Source organism: Botrytis porri (assembly GCF_014898465.1).
Source record: "Botrytis porri strain MUCL 3234 chromosome Unknown BPOR_003, whole genome shotgun sequence".
NCBI lineage: Eukaryota > Fungi > Ascomycota > Leotiomycetes > Helotiales > Sclerotiniaceae > Botrytis > Botrytis porri.
Genome location: NW_024066077.1, coordinates 1,544,155 through 1,563,251, shown reverse-complemented (window position 1 = coordinate 1,563,251; position 19,097 = coordinate 1,544,155). Strand labels below are relative to the sequence as shown.

The window sequence follows — 19,097 nt, the reverse complement described above, 5'->3', positions numbered from 1 at the left end:
ATTTTACGAGTGATAGATGGATACCTACTTACCCTACCTAGGTACTAAACTAAACACTTGTCTCATCTTATCCACCAAGTACCTAATCGTTGAAAGATCACGATGATTCATTTGCGAAGAGCTAGATAGATAGAAGCTAGATAGAGCAAAATTCCAATAGCTTCACATACTCTAGAAACATGAATCACAAACTCTAGATTCCATCGAGTAATTAAATGAAATCTAAAAGTAGCCCCCCAAGAATTACATAAGTAGGTAGGTATGTACATCCATTCCAAACCCTCATGTATAGATATGTGCAATCATCCCAACCCCTATCAAAAAAGGGGGATCATCTCGCTTCTACTTATTCTGAACAAGATGTTCAGAGAATCCCAGCACACGTATTCCCCTATCTCCGGTTATTTTCATATACCCTCATACCCTATAGCTATCCATCACCACGCAGCAAACAAGTTGAGAAACGACCTAGTTTACTGTATATCAAACCACTCAAATAACGACGTATGGATTTTGAGTCCTCAAACTGCTATCCATATCTATTTTTTCATCTATAAAAAAAAAGGAGTAATCTAATCCTAGTGTAATACCTACTACCTCAACCCACTACTCCAACCAATGCAACCAAACAACCCAGTGCACTATTCCGCTCACAGCATAACCAGCTAACAGTAACGCTATCAAAAAATTCCACCGACCCATCCTCTTCCTTTTCCCATGCGCATCCGCTTTAACAATACAATGACTGCGCTTGAGACATCCTCCAAAATGTCATCATCAATATTAGTTTTCAAACCCGTATACCTAAACCAATGCATCCATTTCCGCTCGCTACACTCTAACATGCTGAATCCATTATTCTTTTCCTCGCTCAATCTCCCATGCATCAAGAGCCCAAGGTATAATCATCAAATTCCAAAACCTCTAGCGATAATCAAGAAACAGTCTGACTCAAGCGCGATCTACCCGGACCCTGCGCCTTTTTAATTGCTCTCAATTCTTCTTCAATTCTTCTCCTCTCCGTTTGTTCAGCCTATTATGAATTCATTAGCACAATCCCTTCAAACACAACAATTGAAAGCCAAAAAAAAACTTACCCTCAAAGCCCTCAGCCCCTCCGCCCTCGAGTCCCTCATCATCTTCTTAAACTCATTCTTCAGCACCGTCGTGCTCGTATTATTCATAGTCGGCGTCACGCTTCCATCCCCAGGGCTCCTCATCCCCAAATTCCTAACCTTCTCATCACTCAATTGACTCTCAAGATTTTCCTTCTCATCCCTCAATTTATCAATATCTGCTTCCAACTTCTCTCTCTCCTTTTCCCATTCAATCGACGCTTTGGTCATAATTTCATACTCTTCTATTGTCTCTTCAAGCTCCTTTTTAAGTTCCTTAAGCTTCGCCTCCGCTTCCGCGCCATTGGCTGTTGGTCCAGGAGATCTGGCTGCTTGGAGTTCCGCAATCTCGCCTTGAAGCATGAAGTTTTTATTATGAAGTGCATCCATCTGTTCTTGTAACGCCTTATTCTTGTTTGTCATAGCATCAATTTCCCTCTGAATGGCTGGATTCGAGGCAACTTCTGCAGCACGCTGAGCTCGTGAACCGTATGCACCATCGAGTTCTGCTCTCGCAATAACAACTTCCGTTTGCAATTCTGCAACCTTCATACTGATATCTTCCACCTCCTTTTCTTTCTCTGCCAATAACCTATCCTTCTCTCTAAGGGAATTCTCATGAGCAACTCTAGTCGTAGCCGCTGCAGCTACAGCAGTCGACAACTCCGCAATTCTAGCCTCATGACCACTTAACTTGCTTGTCACATCGGCACTATTGATACCATTATCATCTTTGAGTTCCTGGAGTTCACTTTCCAATTCATCAATCTTTTTGTTGGCAGAAGCGAGCTGGTCCTCAAGATTTCGATTAGTAGTTGCCAGGCCAGCGATTCGTTCCTGCGAATCACGAGCCGCGATTGCAAGTTGTTCTTGTGAATCACGATGCGCATCAGTAAGACTACCAATTCGCTCGGAAGCTTCACGATGTGAATTGGTGAGCTCTTCTTCATGTAGACGACGGGCTTCGGCAAGCTGTTCTTGTAGTTCTCGAAGGGCAGCGGAATCCTTAGCTTGCGCCTCGGTATCCATCTTATCTGCTTGTCTAGCTTTCATCAATTCAGTCATGACGCTACTGAGTTGTTCTTGGAGATCGGCAGCATTGCGTTCAGTCCTCTCGAGAAGACCTATAGTCTTGTCAAGCTCTTCTTGCTTGCTCACAAGCTCGGCATCCTTCTGAGCATCGGACTTGTTATTCAGTTCTCGCTGTTGTTTGATTTGTCTCTGAAGAACCTTCTTATGCTCCTTCAACTTGGTAGCCGAAGAATACAGCCACTGTACCTTGGCAGAGAATGATTGAAGTGTAAATGGTTCATTTGGATCACCCATCTCAGAACCAGTATCAGAATCATCCCGAGGAACACGACCATTCGCCGCACGGATTTGTCTCCGCTCCTGCTTCTGTTTTCGAATTTCCTCTTCTCCGGATTGTATGATATCCCACAGACCCATGAGCACGGCTTCCATTTGATCACTATCTCCAGATTTACTTTTGTTGACTGGAGGATTAGCAACTATTTCAGCAGCCTTCGTAAGCTCCTCTTCTACCGAAGCAATAATATCCTGGAAATAGTACAATTGCTCCCTCAAGCCAGTTTGTTGCCCGGTGATTGCTGGCGGCTCTTGTAATTCTGGGTGTGTAGGAGAAAGGAGACCCCTGACCTCGCGATTCAACTCTTCCAAAGTATCTTCCATAGAAGCATTTAATTCATCTGCTTGTCGCTTGGAAGCGGTATACTCTAAATCAAGAGTAGCGATACCCTTCTCCAAATAATCAAGATGACTTTGTAAAGTTTCTCCAGGCTGAGTTGGCTTTCCCTGAGCGTTGGTTCTTGCAAGTGGTACTGGATTATGGCTTGCATCATGGTCAGGATTGGCCTTAATAATTACTTCTCTCAAAGCAGAATTAAGATCCTCCAATTTCTGTTCAGTAGTTGTAATGAGTTGCATATGTTCTTTTGACCTTTCTGTAGACGGCGTTTCCAATGCCTGATTCATGCCAAAAGCACCGAAAGATATATCCAAAGGATCCAATTGTCGGTACAAGCTCCTTTCATCAAATTCATCCTCGATCACTTCAAGACTGTTCCTAGCATTATGATATGTATACATACTTTCCGGACTTCCAGGGGGTATGCCACCTTGACGAGAATCATCTCCCCCTGTATCTCTTTTCGGACCCTTATGCGTCATCTGAAGAATACCCGCTGTGTGCTTCAGTAATCGATGCTCCGGCTCAATCAATCTCTTTTCCAGAGACCATAACTCGGCCGCCAAGTCTTCACACTTCTTTTCACTGGCCGCGCGCTCTATATCAGCTTCCCGAACCTGATCGCTATTGCTTCTATTCCTATTTCCAAATATACCGCGTTTCTGTTTATTGGGATCATTCAAATCCACACTCTTCTTCTTATCCGGATATAATTTTGTCATAGAACGAGCCGCATCGCGATATTTCGAGTGGACCACCAGATTTTGTCGCGCAGTCTGGATTCGTTGGTTCAGGGACTGGCATTGTTTCTTCAGATCGTCGACTTCTTCTGGAGACAGAATTTCATACTCCTTCGCATCCCATAACGCTGTTTCCACTAACAAATGTACTTGTATAGGATCGTTGATATTGAGTAACATAGAACTTTGCGGATGCGCCGTATTTGCCTATGTCATGACAAAATATTAGTCTCTGATTTACCCTCCAAAGTCTTTCGCACAGGAGCAATATGCAACTCACCGGATTGTACCGCGTCTGTGGCTCCTCAAACCCATTCAAAATGTCCGCTCTGTAGCCTTCCAAAACAATCGAAGCATCAGGGGCCTGGACATCATATCTTCTTCCAGCGGCAGCGTTCTTCTCCTTCACGAGCCCATCATCATAACCCCTCGATCCTCTATTCTCCTTCCTATCCTTCTCTCTCTTCCTCTCCTGCCCATACTCATTTCCATATCCACCTTCATAACCATCTCCCTGTTGTCCATCATACCCTCCATAACCCAAATTCTGACTCGACCTACTCCTATGCTTCCGCGGTTCTCTCTCCCCTCTACTAGGCATCCTCCCCTCTCTTATCTTCCGACCCTCTAACAATCAAATTCTCCTTCCCAATATCTCCCCAAAATCTTCGTTGTCGCGAAGTCCGTCTGCGAAGTCCTCTGAAAAGGTATATCGAGCTGTATCGTCCAAACTCCTTTATCGCATGGTCACCCCTCAAATTCCCAATTCCTCTCGTACTTCTTCACAACCAAACCCTGCAAAATGCGACAGACACCCCAAAAGCAGTTATCTCTCCTCCAAAAGCTATAATCCAAAGGGTATAAAGGAAAAAACTCAAAAACTAATCGTCTCTTCAAATAAATTCGTAGCTCGTTGCATACCTCAAAAAACAACAACGGAAGAGCAAAGGAAAGTGTCAAGACAGGGTAGGAACCACGAATCCAACGTCCCCTTTTCGGTTCCTGGCTAAACTCAAAATGTCTTATTCACCCTGTCACTGCCCTAATGCGTTCAGTGATCAGCCAAGTATCCGGACACTATGCTCTGTAAAGCTTAATGTTATTTAGATAATCCTTCTTCCTTGCGAGGGACCCTTGTTTGTCAATTGGAGATGAAGATCCTTACTTGAGGCAATGAGAAAGTGATGTTGCAAAAGTCCTTCAAAAAATCTCACATGCAGAATGTTGAAGAATTGTGAGAAATTTGTTGGTTCTGGTACTCAACTCGATTATGGAGTACAGAAGTCAGATCTCATCCCTCACATCTCACATCTACAATTATCAGGCCATGCTGTACCAACTGACCCGACCGACCTTATCTAATAGCAACCATTGATAGGTAGGTAGGTAGGCACGGATTATGTGAGGTATCTAGTATCCTACCAAGTACAAAAATAGGCAATTCCAGATCGTGGCGAAGCGGCCATAAAAGGTCTCCAGCTCCAGCTACCAACTAAATGTTGTGGCGTACCTACTAGGTAGATACGCGATCTAGGGGTCTGGATAGTAAATCAGATCTAGCAACTGGACTTGACTTGACTTCTATGGCACATTTCAACAAGTTGATTCAAACTCAGATTGAAGATTTTCATAAACGTTTTCCGTATTACAGACAAGTGTCTACTCCATATAGTATGGAGGCAGTATTACTGTATCACCCAATCGACATGTCTAGATCCTCATCCTTAAAAAGGGGGAAGGAGTCGCGAAGGATCTTATAATTTCCATCCGATCATCTCCTTCTATTTCATACTCACATCTTCATCACATCCGAAGCAAGATTAGATACGATCGATTATCCAAGTATTCTTGTGCAAGTAAGTACTCTGAATTTAGCCACTTGTCGAGGGAGGGCCAAAGGCCTGGCTAGCCAAATGAAAAAAATGAAAAAATTCAACCTAGTAGTTAGTATTCATGCCCCTTGTTGTTAGTACCTGCTTGTGTCTGGTCTGATATCTCAAGACCATCAATTTTTATTTGTCTCAGTTTTGAGCGTTTTTACCATTTCCATTATAGCTAGTATCTACATTGCATGCATAGTTGTCGTAAAGGGTCTGATGAGCTCCCTACAAGACTTGTCTACACGTCTACTAGACTCCAAAACGGGGTTAAGTCACACATCATCACACAAAAATACAAGATACATTTCAGTTACCTAACAAATTTTCATCACCCCAAGACACCCCCACAATATCATGGTAATTATATTTATGATTTTTTTGCTCCCGAAAATAACGCTATGCTATCCCACGCTATGCTACTTTTGGCCCTTTTCTGCTGTCGTACGGTGTAGGTATATCCAATCCCTCCTGTTCCGCAATACTCCTAAAACGCACGTAGTCCGAAACGCGAACCATCCGAGGCCAAACCAGAATAAAGAGTAGAGTAGAATGAACCCCCAACCATCACTCAACCACTAGCCCATCACCAAAACAAATACTCCCCTTGAAATAACTCCCAAAAAATGTCGCCGGAAGAAGCTCGCTCCAAAAAAGTATGGTATCCTGAACCGCCCCATAAAAATCGCATGAAACCATGAGACCAACAAGATAAGATCCAACAAGAAGCCATTCTACCTTCACGACTTCTATCTCTTGAACATATAATGTCCATACATGCCACCCACCTCTGCTCTAGCAACTGGCACTTTTCTCATTCCCCAGTAATTAGCTCCCCACTTCCACTGTCTTCCTCCACAGTCCTTTTCACCATCCCCAGTCTTGTCGTCGCGAACCAACCAGTATCTTCGACCTGCTTCTTTTAAGCACCAACCCGCGCGCTTCACCAGAGAACTAGTATTCATGACGTTGAAACATTCTAGACCAATCTCGAGGACTTCAAGTGGTAGAGTATCGTTTCTGAGTATTGGGCAACTGGAACCGAATAAAGTGCCTAGATCAAGTTGAGGCTTTGAAAGATCCGAAACATCAATGTAATGTAGCGTATGTGGAACCCAGGAAATTTGCTCCTCAATACTGGCATCTTGGTCTGGTACAAATAATCGGCGAATATCAGATAATACCAAGCCATGACCCAAACCAAGCTCCTCGAGATGTTTTGTAAGTGGCAGGAAGAGTGGAATGTGCGATTCATGCATCTCGCTGCCCTTGAGACTCAAAGATCGAAGAGTGTTGGGTAGGATTGGGAGTAAAGCTGTAACCTCAGAACGTTTGAACATTTCGTGGGATTTGATATCCGAACCAAGGTTAAGGTAGACTAGCGATTGAACAGCTGGGTGTGTGCTGAGGAATTCGACTACCCGATCTCCTGAGAGGTAAGAACACTTGCTGATATTCAAATGTGTAAGCTTCGCTGTCTTGGGAATAGAGAAGAGAATGTCGTCTGTAATGCGAGTATGTGCGACATCAAGATGAGTCAACTGCGGAAGTCGTGGAATGAGTGTCTCGAAGACTGAGGATGGCAAATTTGTGCATTCGTGGAAACTCAATCTGGTAATGGGCAGGATTCCAGGAATTTCACAAGTGTTGATAACCGTGGTAAAGGAGTCACGGAAAGAAGCTGATGAGCAAGCACAGAAATCCAATGCTTGAATGTTCGGCAACTCGCACAGGAGTTTTTGAATGACCTTTGCATCCATGTCGTCATCGATATGCTCTTGGCTCAAAAATTCCCGTAAATTTGGAGTTAGGGACAGACATTCGAGAAGTGTTGCAGGAATCAAATTCAATGTCTCGGCGCGTTGTCTAGCAGTGAGACCAATGCCTGTTGGGTTGAAGTGAGAGAAGTCCAATCGTCGAACAATCGTGCCTAGAGCCGGGTAATCTCTGATGTGAGCCAGAAATTTGCGGAAGACTCGAGAGTGTGGGATGGTAATCTTCGTATACAAAGAAGCTAGAGTCGCTGAATGCATCGCGTGCGATGTAAGGAGTAGAGACATCAAGTCAACATTGCGTGGTGTGATTCCGCCTGGAGGAATATCGGTAACAAGCTGATCAATGATAGCGCCTGTTGAAGTTAGCACTATACCCAAAGTCATCATAGGCATACGTTGAACCTCAAGCTCCTGGTAATCCACAGGACTATTATGGAGTTGTAGATAAAGCTGTTCCCAGATGTCCCCGAGGAACTAGAGTCATGTGACTACATCATCACCCGTACCCTGAGGGCCGATTCCTTGAAGTCGATTTGGGCGAGCAGGCGCGTTCGTATTGTAAATTGAAGTCCAGTAATGCGGTTGGTGGAATTTATCACAAAGGGAAGTAGCTTACCAAGTAGTTCCGCAGGTAGCATCTCTATTGGAGACTTTCCAGAAACAGCGACTCCGACTTCTTCCACAACCAGCTGTGCCTCTGGCTTCAATTCCGGCTCAGGATTGGACTTTGGCTCATAGTCGCTGTCCCATCCCCAACCCATTTTCATGTTCCGTAAATCACTGTAGCTCTTACTTGCAATCTTACCACGTACTGCAATTTGCTTCCAGCCTCGGAAGCCATCGCAAGGGCAAACGAGTCCATGGAGAGTGCTGTGAGGGTTTGTAGACCACAACGTTTGCATTTCGGGCTCAACGGCTTCTGGGGGAGTTCTAGAACCGCCGCTGCTTGTATCGTCAATGGCGATTTCGTTTTCGTTCCCGTTCTCGTTCTCGTTACTGTCGACTTCGTATTTCAAGTAAGAGCTAACCTTGGAATCCGTGAAAGATTGAGGAACTCCCGAAGTATTTTCTTTGACACTTGAAAAGCTGGTCCTGTCTCCACGATCAGATGTTGGAGGTGTTATTGAATGCTTGCGAGTCATCAAAGTAGGAGCTGATTTCATCGGCCTGGTTGGCAGTGGTACGTTTGAATTTGCCACAGCCATATTGGATAGATTTTATGCTGCACGCGACCTGGAGGTGAGGGGGGGGAATCCTTTACAAGAATATGTAATTTTGAATCCAGGTGGTTGGGATTAATTCAACGAGGGAGACAAATAGACGGTGAATAATAGACAAGCAAGCAAGTCCTGTGATTCTTTTCTTCTTCTATTTCTTTTTCTTAATAAATATTAATAAAATGTGGTTGCACTCGCACTGTACAGAAGTTGATCAAAGGAAGAAAAAAAACTGAGATGAAGAAAATCTCTTAGTCACGAATTGTCTATTTCGTAAGAGAATTCCCAAGCACAATTTTATTAATGATATGCGGGGGAAAATCGAGGGGTTCTTTATGACACACGTTCAAAGATTTTTGGTATGCCAAGAGAGATTGGGAGGTTGGTAGGTTGGTAGGTAGGTAGATGAAAGGGATTGTTCAATCAATGACGAGAAAATGGATGGTAATATTAAGGAATATAAAAAAATTCCATGTTGCCTTGATTTTTTAGAGTTGTGTTTTATATGGTGTTGGGTTGGTGTACGGGTGGTGTACGGGTGGTGTGTTGCATATGTGCAGGTGCTTAGATGCTTATTTAGATGCTCAGATGCTTAGGTCGGTGCGTGCTTATTAGCTGCGTTAAAGCCTTTTATCAAGGGAGAGTAGCGAGAGTAGATTACACAGGTCGATGGATGGTTGGTGGTTGGAAATTTATGCTTTGGTAAGGCGAAAATGAAGGAGGGAATGATCCGTACGGCAGCTATCGATCTACCTGGGTAGGGAAGCTTAATGATTTGGATTGATTGGATGGATACGATTGTGGAGGCAAAATTTGACTTGAAAAGGAAAGTCTAGTGAGTGTACGGAGTAGATGGAAGGAGAGTGGAACAAACGATGTGTTGGTTGGTGATTATTTAATTGCGCGTAATGATTCCTGTGTTAATTGTCGACAACATCAGATATCAGATATCAGATATCGATCAAACGGCAACAGCCTGAGGCACAAGGTTGAATGAATCATTCCTAATCATAAATGGCCGTTTAGAATCCAAACCATATGATAGATAGGTAGATACATCTAGATAGGTAGATAGTGGTATAGAATGGTGTAACATCTACCGACCAATATCGTATCTATCCTGTAGATCAACAAAAAGATCAAGGGAAGTGGAAATCTACTAGTAGCTAAGTTGCCGCCCAATGCCACTTTCAATGCTCAGGTGATTCCCCAATCCATGAATCGTTTGAGTAATGCAAACAAAAAAGAATCACAAGAGGCTGATATATCATCACCACTTTATTAGGTTTATGAGTATGAGGGTCTTCGCGCCAGCTCTCGGCGGGAAATGGAGACGAGAGAGGAGAAGAAACGTGTTGCTAATCCTTGCTGGATATTTCATTGTCTATACCTTACCTACCGGTAGTAACTCGCAAGTTGCATAGGATGTGGCATAATAATCCATGGAAGATCCAAATCTGAGACTCTAAGATGAATATTTCTTTGTCCAGGAATACGTGCGTACCGAGCATGCAGCATATCTTGTAAGTTGTAGACCTAGGAAGGTATGACTATCTGCTGGCTTGTTCGTGTTGGTTCCGAATTGAAAGCCAATAATGGGACATGTGATGTATTATTTTCCCAATAGTCTGGGTATCCGAGCAGAAGAGCTTCTCAATTCTACGAAACAAAAGCATGAAAGAGGTTTGGCAGCGGAGAAGTCGAAATGATGAACCTTGGCAAGGATGCAACCATTACGTCTTCAGAATTCAATTCTCCCATGAAGACTTCGAAGATATATTGGGAAAGGGTTCTTATAATGTAATGGAATGATGGTATTCGATGAGAGCAAACGAGATGTATCGTGTATGGAGTATCGTGTATGAAACTAGGAAGATGGCAGGAGGAGTGCAGCATCACGTATTTCCTATGTCATTTGGCGTGAGATGTGCAGACAGAATTGATTCACATTACCCATCATGAATAGAATAGTGTAATCTTTTCGACATCTACCAATTATTTGGATCGCTTAGAAACGCCTAAATTCGGTTACATAAGGATAATCCGACAATCAGTCAATTAGTCAAACCATCAATCAAATCAAATCAAATCAACTGCAATCAACTGCAATCAACTGCATCAATCCCCAAATCCCATGAAATGATCTAGGGTTTCGAAAATCAATAAACAAACAAAACTCCGGGTCTAGATGTCAACATGAGTTCATCTACTACCTACGCAGGTACTTACAATTGTTGATTACGTTACGCCGTATTCTATTACTTAGCAACCTCCATACGGCTAGCTGTAGTGCAGTTACAAAGTACAAAGTACAATACCCCATAGATATTGGTCCTCTGACGTTCTGTGGGTGAAGTCACCCCAGTTTCTTGGCCACGTTACTCGTACCACGTTATGTTGAAAGAAAGGGGTCCAACCTTTGAGGTTTAGACCTGAATTTACTATGTAGAATATATAATCGGTGAAGATCCCATTGGCGCACGAGCAAGTCTAAACTTGCTCTAAAGTCGGGTGGTACAAGCACAGGGGGGAAAGTACGGGGTAAGTCAACTTGCGGCAGGCAGCTCTTACCATGTACAGAAATCCTTACCACTTTTTACCCCCTAATGCACTCCACAATGACCCCAAAAAAGTCGACTGCACCCAGATAACTTCCGATCCGAACTTTCCATGCGAAGCCATGTTTCAATAGTTTTCTTCGTCACGTGGACCAATCAACACTGCTTTCGCTAAACTACCTGGTACGGTAAAGAGATCGAGTCGCCGTCCGTCAGGCGGCGCTTGCACATTCAATCACCTCGCTGATACCTCGATATTTGGATTCTCACAACTTGGATCGATCAACACGCTTCCATTTGCTCAAATTAAACGAGAGTAGTGGGCTTTCATTGCATCTATGGCAGTGCTTCCCATCAAATACATTATAAACAAACGTCGTTTCTATGTAATAGCCCCCAGACCAAGGTTAACTCCCATATATCCATACTCCAAGGGGCCTGTATGCGCCATAAAGTTACAATGAATGAGCCATCCAGGTATCAAAAACGTACTAAAAACTCCATTGTCCTGCTATAATATGGCCGGTGTTCCTTATCGTCCGTTGTTGAATCGCTTATTCTTCATTTTCTCTTTACAATCATCACAGTACCATTTTGCTATACCATGTTAGTGACTGGTTCCTCTGCGTTATCAAGTGTGGAAGAAAGAACGTACCATTGCCCCTAGGTGCAATTTTGAGACCCACACATTCGAGATGGAACCACTCCTTCTGGCAACTACCATTATCACAGGCTACCATCTCCCCGTAACTAACACCATTGCAGTAACAGTAGGTAGGCTCATCTGCGTCTATTTCAATGTCTTCGTCGTCGCCTTGTGCACTACTTGTCGTATCATCGGGTTCCAAATTCTGTTGGGCGATAAGTTGAGCGGCTGCACCTGCACCTTTCTTATGACTTCTTTTGGCTGTAGATATGGTGTCTGGAATGCTGCGCGATGATCTTGAACGAGGCGGCTCGACGAAAGAAGGCATTGCCGGCGTTGAAGGTTTGCTTGCTCTACCACTCTTTGTTGTTATTGTTGTTGATTGAATTCCCTGCATAGAATCTCCATTTGATTCTACAGTCTCCTCTCGTTTCATACTTTCTCTGCTGTTCCCTACTACTATGCCACCCAAGACTTCCGGATTTTGTGGTTGAGCATCCTCAAGAAGATGCTCTCCCTTACCATTTGTACCAGCCTCTTTCATTGTTGCCTTTGCCTCTGGGACAGTTTTCCCGGTTACACTTGCTGCTGCTGCCAGGTCAGGCGTGCCAGGCGTATTTCCGTTTAGCTTGTTCGAAGCTGAAGATTGAGGTTGTCGTGTTGTATCTGCAACTGATTGTACTGAATTCTGTCGAGCTCTTGCTGAAGCCGGTCTTCCACCATTTACAGGAGCAGGGGATGCTCGCCCCGGAGGTTTGATATCAGGAAATGTAGTTAGAATTGGGGAGGATGCTAATGAGGGTGACATCGCAGAATTTGTCGTATTGTTCCTAATTAATCATTGGTTAGCGGAATTCTTTGCTCTCCTATTCATGGTAGCGACATACCTTTTTCTTGCTTGACCATTCGGTGCCGCTCTAGCTCTTGCCGGTTTTTTGGTTCCATCTGGTGCTGGAGTTGCCCTGGGACTCGCTGCCTTGGCCTTTGACGCAGATCCATTGATACCAAAGACGCCATTCAGAACACGTTCCGTTGATGGACCGGCAGTCGTAACTTTCTCAACCTTTCGCCTTTTCGGAGGATTTCCATTTGTACCATTTCCATTCGTTATCCCAAGTCCAACATTTGTTGGTGCCTCGGCAATAGCAGTAGCAGCTTTTCGAGCTTTGCTATTTCCGTGTGGTCTTTTATTTGAATCTGCCTTTCTTCCTTCGTGGGTATCATCGAAATCTGAGTCTGCATGCTGGGTTTTGGCTCCTTTCTTTGCAAGCAATGCCTGCTTCCTAGAATCACTCCTCGCAGCGTGTTCTTCTGCCACTTGTTGGGCCGCAGCACTAGTATTATTGACAGGAGGGGCATCCCTTCTAGAATTACCAACAGGATTTGCCTTAGATGTTCTGTTCTCGGGATATGCCCAATGTGTAGTACTGCCATGTCGTGCCTCTTCGCTCACTTCGTTCTCGATGTGCGGGAAACATTGATCGAGACGCGAGAGTTGTTTATTAAGCGCTTCGCCAGCCGTCGAGATGACATGGTTTTTCTCATCAAGAGAAACTAACATATTTTGCATATAACTAGCACATGCTTGGAATTGCCGTCTTCTGGGCATGTTAGGAGCATGATAAATAGCATACGCTGGATTGACGGGAACGAACGATTCCCCTTGCATCTCCGTCAGCGTGCCCGCGGGGCCGCTGTTGCCATTTGTTAACGAACCATTCATATTGGATAAACCGTGAAGCCCATTTGTAGATGCTGATCTTGAGTTGGAAGGATAATTGAGTGTTGTCGGTGGTGGGGTGTTGAGCGCAATGTCGACGAGTCTTGCAAGCTCTTCTTCTGGCCCAAATACTTTCGCATCAACTTCTTTCAATAATGTAAAGTGTCGCACGAGTTCCTTTGGCAACGCAGATATAGCGTCTGCAAACTGGGTTATCGCAGGGAATATTTCGACGGTCTGATCCGCATTTGGTACTCCATCACCGCCGCCAATCGAACCTCTTGATCCCAAAGGTCGAGAGCCAGAGATAGAGGATCTAGGTGGATTGTTTCGTGTTTGCCGCAGGGGCTGAGCTCTGCGGCTCGAAGAGGGGTCCGAAGGAGGTGCTTTTGTGGATTTCATCGTGTGTATCGACCTAATTTTCTATGGCCAAGATGAGGAAATCGAGGAGGAAGTTGTGCGACACGCGCAAATTGGATTCAAAGAGATTCCGAGTGTAATTTTCAACTTTTGAGGCCCATTGGAAACTGACATTAGATTCGAGCAAGTCGTCTCAGCATTCAAGATTGTTAAGACGTATGCTAACTTTGTAGAGTAGAAGAAGATCTGGGTGGGTGATCACTCCGGTCTTGCTAGGGTAAATGTGTGGGCAGAATTAATTCACCGCCCAGATTGAGCTAATCACGGTGGCCTGCAGGCTTTCAAGCTTAAACTGCCGAGCTCAAGTGAATTTAATTTTTGATATCATTGTGATGTAAATAATAGACGCAGACAATTGAATATCCTTATTAATCTGTAAAACCTCGAGATCTATCCCATTACTTTCGAAAGGATGTGCTCGACAATCCTCTTATTGCCAACATTGAAAATGCTGACTGCCACAGGAAACTATCGGTATCAAATATCATCCCAACTCCCGAATCCCTTCTATAATGCCATTGCCCGCTCCAAAATTCCGTGGATATCTAACAATTTTTGATATTTGATGCCTTGATGCCTTTGCTTTGCGCCTTTTCTTCAACATGCTTCTGTTTCCATTGCCATTCTACCAAAACAGGTAAAAACTGCCACAGATCAAATTCAGGCCACAAACATTCCAAGAAAACTATCTCTGTGTCCTCATGGCATTGCCATAACATGAAATCGCTTAATCTATTGACTCCACTCGTTCGAATCAAGAGATCCAAAGGAGGATCCCCAGCAGTGAATAGATTTTCTTCAAGCGTGTCTACGGATATTGATTCGGGATCAGGGAATACTCCAGCTTCGGGACTGCTTACTGGCGACGGCTCAGGATTTAGGGTTGTGGAGGATGATACAGATTCGTCTGGTTCGGATATGTTCGACGGAGTAGGAGAGCTTGCTCTGAGGGCTGACTTTGAGGTAGAATCGACATTTCTTGACTTGAGCTTTTGTGTTATTCGAGTCTGCGAAAAAGGTCGCTGCTGTGTATGTGTTTGTTTTGAGTAGTTTTCTACAGTAGTTTTGATCGCGGTTGTTATTTCATCTCGAGACGTGTATGGGAAGCAAATGTTGAGTGCGCAACTACACGGTGTTAGTAACTTAGACTCAACGGCGTTAACATGGGTTAACTTACTCTCCGTTATTCTTTGTCATGTCCACAGCTCTATCGATAGCTTCCAGTACATCATCTTTGACTAAATTTCTCTGACCAAGAACTCGCACGCTGGCTCCGTATCTGTCTAGAAGATCACCGTGTTGCGCCAATTGTACCAGCTTAACTTTTGCCATCTCCATGAGAGCATCTACCTCATATTTTGAGCGTTTGAAGTTCTCTATACTGAATGCGTAAACGGTCACCACCTTCACTCCGGACTTATAGCAGACTTCTAATATCTGTAAATCGTATTAGCGGGAGCACAACAACATCTTTTCCAGAAAACAAACTCTTGCTAGAGCCTCAAATCCCAGATTATGCCCCTCAACTGTCTCTATCTTGTGGCTTCGCGCGAACCGCCTGTTCCCGTCCATCACAAATGCCACATGTTGAGGAATAGGACCTTGTCGCAATGCGCCAATGAGTAACTCTCGCAGTTTATCAATGCCCCATTCGATGGGCGGCGAGGCCAACATCCATTTCCGGAGCTGCGAGACATGCCTCGAAGACATGCTTGATGTATGAATGGATGCAGCACAGCAGAAGGAGCCTAGAACCGTGTGACAAGGGATTGATGCGGATTCGAGCTAGATATCGAAGTTTGGGTTAGGAGAAAGATGCGATTCTCTTAATCTTTAGTGAGAATTCTGAATCCGATATGTTGAAGTAATTGAATCTTTAAATGCTGATGTATCCTTATAATTTGCGGGGATGCTGGGTGGTTACCGGTACAATGATTAACAGTTCGTATTTCTACTCGAGAAGCGGCGATGTTTCGTTTCCGAGTCTCGAACGAGTCCTCTTACGCTCGGTACGGGCCCTTGGGCCAATTAAATAAAATTAATAAATATCAATAATGTAGTTTATTAGTATACAGCATATATTACTATGAAGCTTACTTCAAAATACATCAAAATCAAGTCTTTTTTAATAATCATATTTTAATAATTAACAATCATTTTAGAAAAAGTAAAAAGCCCTAAATAATAATAAAAATTCAGTTTTTAAGAAATATAATTTTTATATAAATAATTCTATTGTTTTTTTTTTTAAAAGTAGAAATTAATATAGTTTTTCTTATAAAAAAAAGTTATTTCTTTAATTGTTACGACAGACATCACATAACACATTCGCGTATCATATAAGGGAGCCTTAAGAAGCTACGGGCTCCAGGAGCATACAGATCCCAAAGGCTCTAGATAATAAAGGTCTATATAACAAATGAGTTTTATTAGAATATAAAGCTTTATGCTTAAGAACAATTATTAGTTTTATTATTATAATTACAAGAATTGTAATTAGTTATAACCTTATTGAATTCCTATTTGAAATCTAGTTTAAACTATTTCGAGAGATCTTTAGATACTTTCACATAACCCTAGAGGCAGCTCCCGTAACATTAATAACTATTATAATAATTCGAACTTTTAAAAAAGAATTAGATTTTTATAATATTAATATAATTAGAATTTATATATTAAATTTTCATAGAATTCTATTAGTAGATAAGAAAGTATATGATTACATATAGACGAATTTTATGTAAAATGAAGTGGGCCGCATAATGATATGGGCTGTACACTGATAAACCACGTTGTTACTTACTTCCTCACAGATACCTATCTAGGCATGCCAAAATTGGGTTTCCTTCACATATATATGATTAACGTCACCGGTACTCCCAGAACAGATTCTGAGTTCGCATTATCGGATTTTATCTTGGGACGGCTAATAGGTACCAACCTAGCTAGCACTTCCCGCTTAGGATTTCACTGCATACAATGCAACGTTAGGAGGCACATCTACACATTATGGCAATAATATCAAGAGCTAGTTGTAGTGCTTACCAGTCCGGCTTGATTGTGTCACTAAGCTCTGGGCACAAGATATACTGTTCTTCTTCGCTAGGCGTAGGTATCGATCAATGCGACGTATAAATCAATACTTCTTTTCATATTCCAGAGCCAACTATCAAGCACATGACCACTCTGGTTCTGACATACCAAGCTATCATGCTTTAGATCTGTTATTTTGCTGTTGGCAACTGTTGGTTTCTTCTCCGCTGACACTTCTTACATCTTCTTGCCTTTCCCAGAGGCACCATACGAAAGCTTCATTCACTCACTCGACATTATCCTGTTGTCACTCTCTGAACATTTTAGACAACTTTGCATTCAGAATGCTCGAGACTAGTTCGCTCATTCTCACGGGGTTCTTTTCCATACTGTTATATGTCGTGATTAGTCGAGCAAATAAATTCAAGGCATTGAACCATCAGCATGGCTGCGAGCATCCTGTTACTTACCCTCACATCGATCCGTTCTTTGGACTGGACTTGAAGCTACAAGAAATTAGACAGTCTTTGAAATATCTAGGCATTCCCTTTATGTCAAACCTTCATATAAGATACGGTAAAACCATCTGGTTGAACAACTTGGGTGCTTCGGACATAAGGACCATTGATGCGGAAAATCTTCAAAATGCATGGTCTACCAACAATTCTGACTGGGGTTACCAGCCTTATAGGCTTCCCGTAATGGGACCTTTTTGTGGACGTGGATTTATCACCACCGATAATGAGGAATGGCAGAAAGCTAGAGTTCTTCTTCGACCTACGTTCAGCAAAGCGAATATATCAGATTTGAAGCCATTCATAGCGTCAACTCAGGACTTTTTTCAAGGCATTCCACAAGATGGTTCCACAACGGTCGATCTACAAACTCCCCTTGCAAGTCTCGTAGGTACAACTGATGAAAACTTGTGCGGCAATGGGAAGATTCTGACTTTGGTTTCAGTTTGTTGGCACTTCCATGAAGTTTATCCTTGGGGTTACTCCCAGCCCTGGCGCCGATGGTAGATCGGATGAGGTTGCAGCTTTTCTGAAAGCTTTCCAAAAATCTTTCATTGGTATGGGACTCTCATTTATGCTCGGTCCCTTGCAATTCCTCATTCCAAAGTCAATGAAATACGAAGCGTATAAAGAAGTTCAATCATATCTTGACTCACTCATCGAAACGGAGATAAACGCAGAAAATCAAGCGCTCAGCTCCAATTTCAATGGGTTCAACTCAAGAAGCCTTCTTCAAGGTCTAATCAAAGGAACTGATGATCGTGTCGAGATTCGCGACAATGCTTTACAGGGAATGATGGCTGTCCAGGACACAACTCCCGTTCTCCTCAGCAACACGATATTTCTTCTCTCACGTCACCCAAAGGTATACGATAGACTACGGAATGAAGTCCAATCATTGGATCTAGAAGAATCGCAGCATCTGTACGATAAATTACGCGATTTAAGCTTCCTTCGCAATGTCATCAACGAATGTAAGTCAGCCTATTGTTTCTATGCTGCCAGCATACTATTGCGTGGCCCCAACTGATTATTCGTAGCCCTACGCCTCTTTCCAATCTTCCCAGCCCTTGCTCGTATCTCATTGACAGATACAACCCTACCAAAAGGAGGAGGTAAAGATGGCAACTCCCCGATCTACGTACCCAAAGGTACAAAGCTTTGGGCAAATTTCTATGGTTTACATCGTATTGAGTCCGTGTTTGGTCCTAACATTGAATCGTTCGATCCAGATAGATGGTACTCTATCAAACCTAGCCCATGGGAATACATGCCCTTTGGGGGAGGGCCACGTGCTTGTGTTGGTCAGAACAAGGCATTAGTAGAGGCGTCATATATGCTAGCAAAATTTGCGCAGCTTTACAAGAGAATGGAAAGTCGAGATGCTAGAGATTGGGCGGGTCAGCGGAAGTTGACAGCAAGTAATGCGAATGGGTGTAAAGTTGTGTGTGTACCAGCATGACGATATATTTTCTTTGTTAAAGCTTATTCAGATGTTTTATCCTGAGGTTTGGCGCGGAGTGCTTGTGATTGGAATGTAAAACTACCCTCAAAACACATCAAGATATCTTGCCGCATATTTCAATGATAATGTTGCGCTTTATTGATGCTCTAAAAATGGGAATGTTTATGAAGTTCCTAGAATGGAATTTTGGCAGGTAGTCTGGGGTGATCTGGCGTTTCCAACTCACGTATATAATGAATGAAGTAGGATTTGCGAGTTATTTCTTTCGAAACCCCCATCTCACAGTCTAATCTATACCTGATTTCATT

At 43.2% G+C, this 19,097-nt stretch overlaps 5 protein-coding genes across 5 annotated transcripts; 1 reads left to right on the top strand and 4 right to left on the bottom strand.

Annotated features, from left to right (window-relative positions):
* Nucleotides 1–546: 546 nt before the first annotated feature.
* EAF01_002514 (uncharacterized protein) lies at nucleotides 547–4,563 on the bottom strand. The gene is made up of 3 exons (XM_038910767.1): nucleotides 3,844–4,563; nucleotides 1,098–3,770; nucleotides 547–1,033 (listed from the first exon to the last, which is right to left on the bottom strand). The coding sequence occupies exons 1-3, from the start codon at nucleotides 4,162–4,164 to the stop codon at nucleotides 935–937; spliced, it is 3,093 nt and encodes a 1,030-aa protein (XP_038773689.1). The 5' UTR covers nucleotides 4,165–4,563; the 3' UTR covers nucleotides 547–934.
* Nucleotides 4,564–6,189: 1,626 nt separating this feature from the next.
* On the bottom strand, nucleotides 6,190–8,420 carry EAF01_002513 (uncharacterized protein; the record flags this gene model as incomplete). The annotated part of the gene is made up of 2 exons (XM_038910766.1): nucleotides 6,190–7,568; nucleotides 7,832–8,420. 2 exons carry the CDS (start codon nucleotides 8,418–8,420, stop codon nucleotides 6,190–6,192), a joined length of 1,968 nt encoding a protein of 655 aa, XP_038773688.1.
* Nucleotides 8,421–11,071: 2,651 nt separating this feature from the next.
* On the bottom strand, nucleotides 11,072–13,933 carry EAF01_002512 (uncharacterized protein). Its single transcript, XM_038910765.1, has 3 exons — nucleotides 12,524–13,933; nucleotides 11,646–12,466; nucleotides 11,072–11,587 (listed from the first exon to the last, which is right to left on the bottom strand). Exons 1-3 carry the CDS (start codon nucleotides 13,756–13,758, stop codon nucleotides 11,523–11,525), a joined length of 2,121 nt encoding a protein of 706 aa, XP_038773687.1. The 5' UTR covers nucleotides 13,759–13,933; the 3' UTR covers nucleotides 11,072–11,522.
* A 388-nt stretch (nucleotides 13,934–14,321) lies between these two features.
* Nucleotides 14,322–15,486, bottom strand: EAF01_002511 (uncharacterized protein; the record flags this gene model as incomplete). The annotated part of the gene is made up of 3 exons (XM_038910764.1): nucleotides 14,322–14,901; nucleotides 14,954–15,213; nucleotides 15,265–15,486. 3 exons carry the CDS (start codon nucleotides 15,484–15,486, stop codon nucleotides 14,322–14,324), a joined length of 1,062 nt encoding a protein of 353 aa, XP_038773686.1.
* A 1,667-nt stretch (nucleotides 15,487–17,153) lies between these two features.
* Nucleotides 17,154–18,786, top strand: EAF01_002510 (uncharacterized protein; the record flags this gene model as incomplete). The annotated part of the gene is made up of 3 exons (XM_038910763.1): nucleotides 17,154–17,711; nucleotides 17,770–18,298; nucleotides 18,365–18,786. The coding sequence occupies 3 exons, from the start codon at nucleotides 17,154–17,156 to the stop codon at nucleotides 18,784–18,786; spliced, it is 1,509 nt and encodes a 502-aa protein (XP_038773685.1).
* Between the last annotated feature and the right edge of the window lie 311 nt (nucleotides 18,787–19,097).

Excerpts from the sequence above, each read along its gene's own strand:
- EAF01_002514 (XM_038910767.1), bottom strand. The coding sequence starts at position 4,164 with ATGCCTAGTAGAGGGGAGAGAGAACCGCGGAAGCATAGGAGTAGGTCG. Across the intron at positions 3,771-3,843 it reads CACAGACGCGGTACAATCCG|GCAAATACGGCGCATCCGCA; the intron begins GTGAGTTGCATA and ends GTCATGACATAG. Across the intron at positions 1,034-1,097 it reads AGGGGCTGAGGGCTTTGAGG|GCTGAACAAACGGAGAGGAG; the intron begins GTAAGTTTTTTT and ends AATTCATAATAG.
- EAF01_002512 (XM_038910765.1), bottom strand. The coding sequence starts at position 13,758 with ATGAAATCCACAAAAGCACCTCCTTCGGACCCCTCTTCGAGCCGCAGA. Across the intron at positions 12,467-12,523 it reads AATGGTCAAGCAAGAAAAAG|GAACAATACGACAAATTCTG; the intron begins GTATGTCGCTAC and ends ATGATTAATTAG. Across the intron at positions 11,588-11,645 it reads AATTGCACCTAGGGGCAATG|CAAAATGGTACTGTGATGAT; the intron begins GTACGTTCTTTC and ends AACATGGTATAG.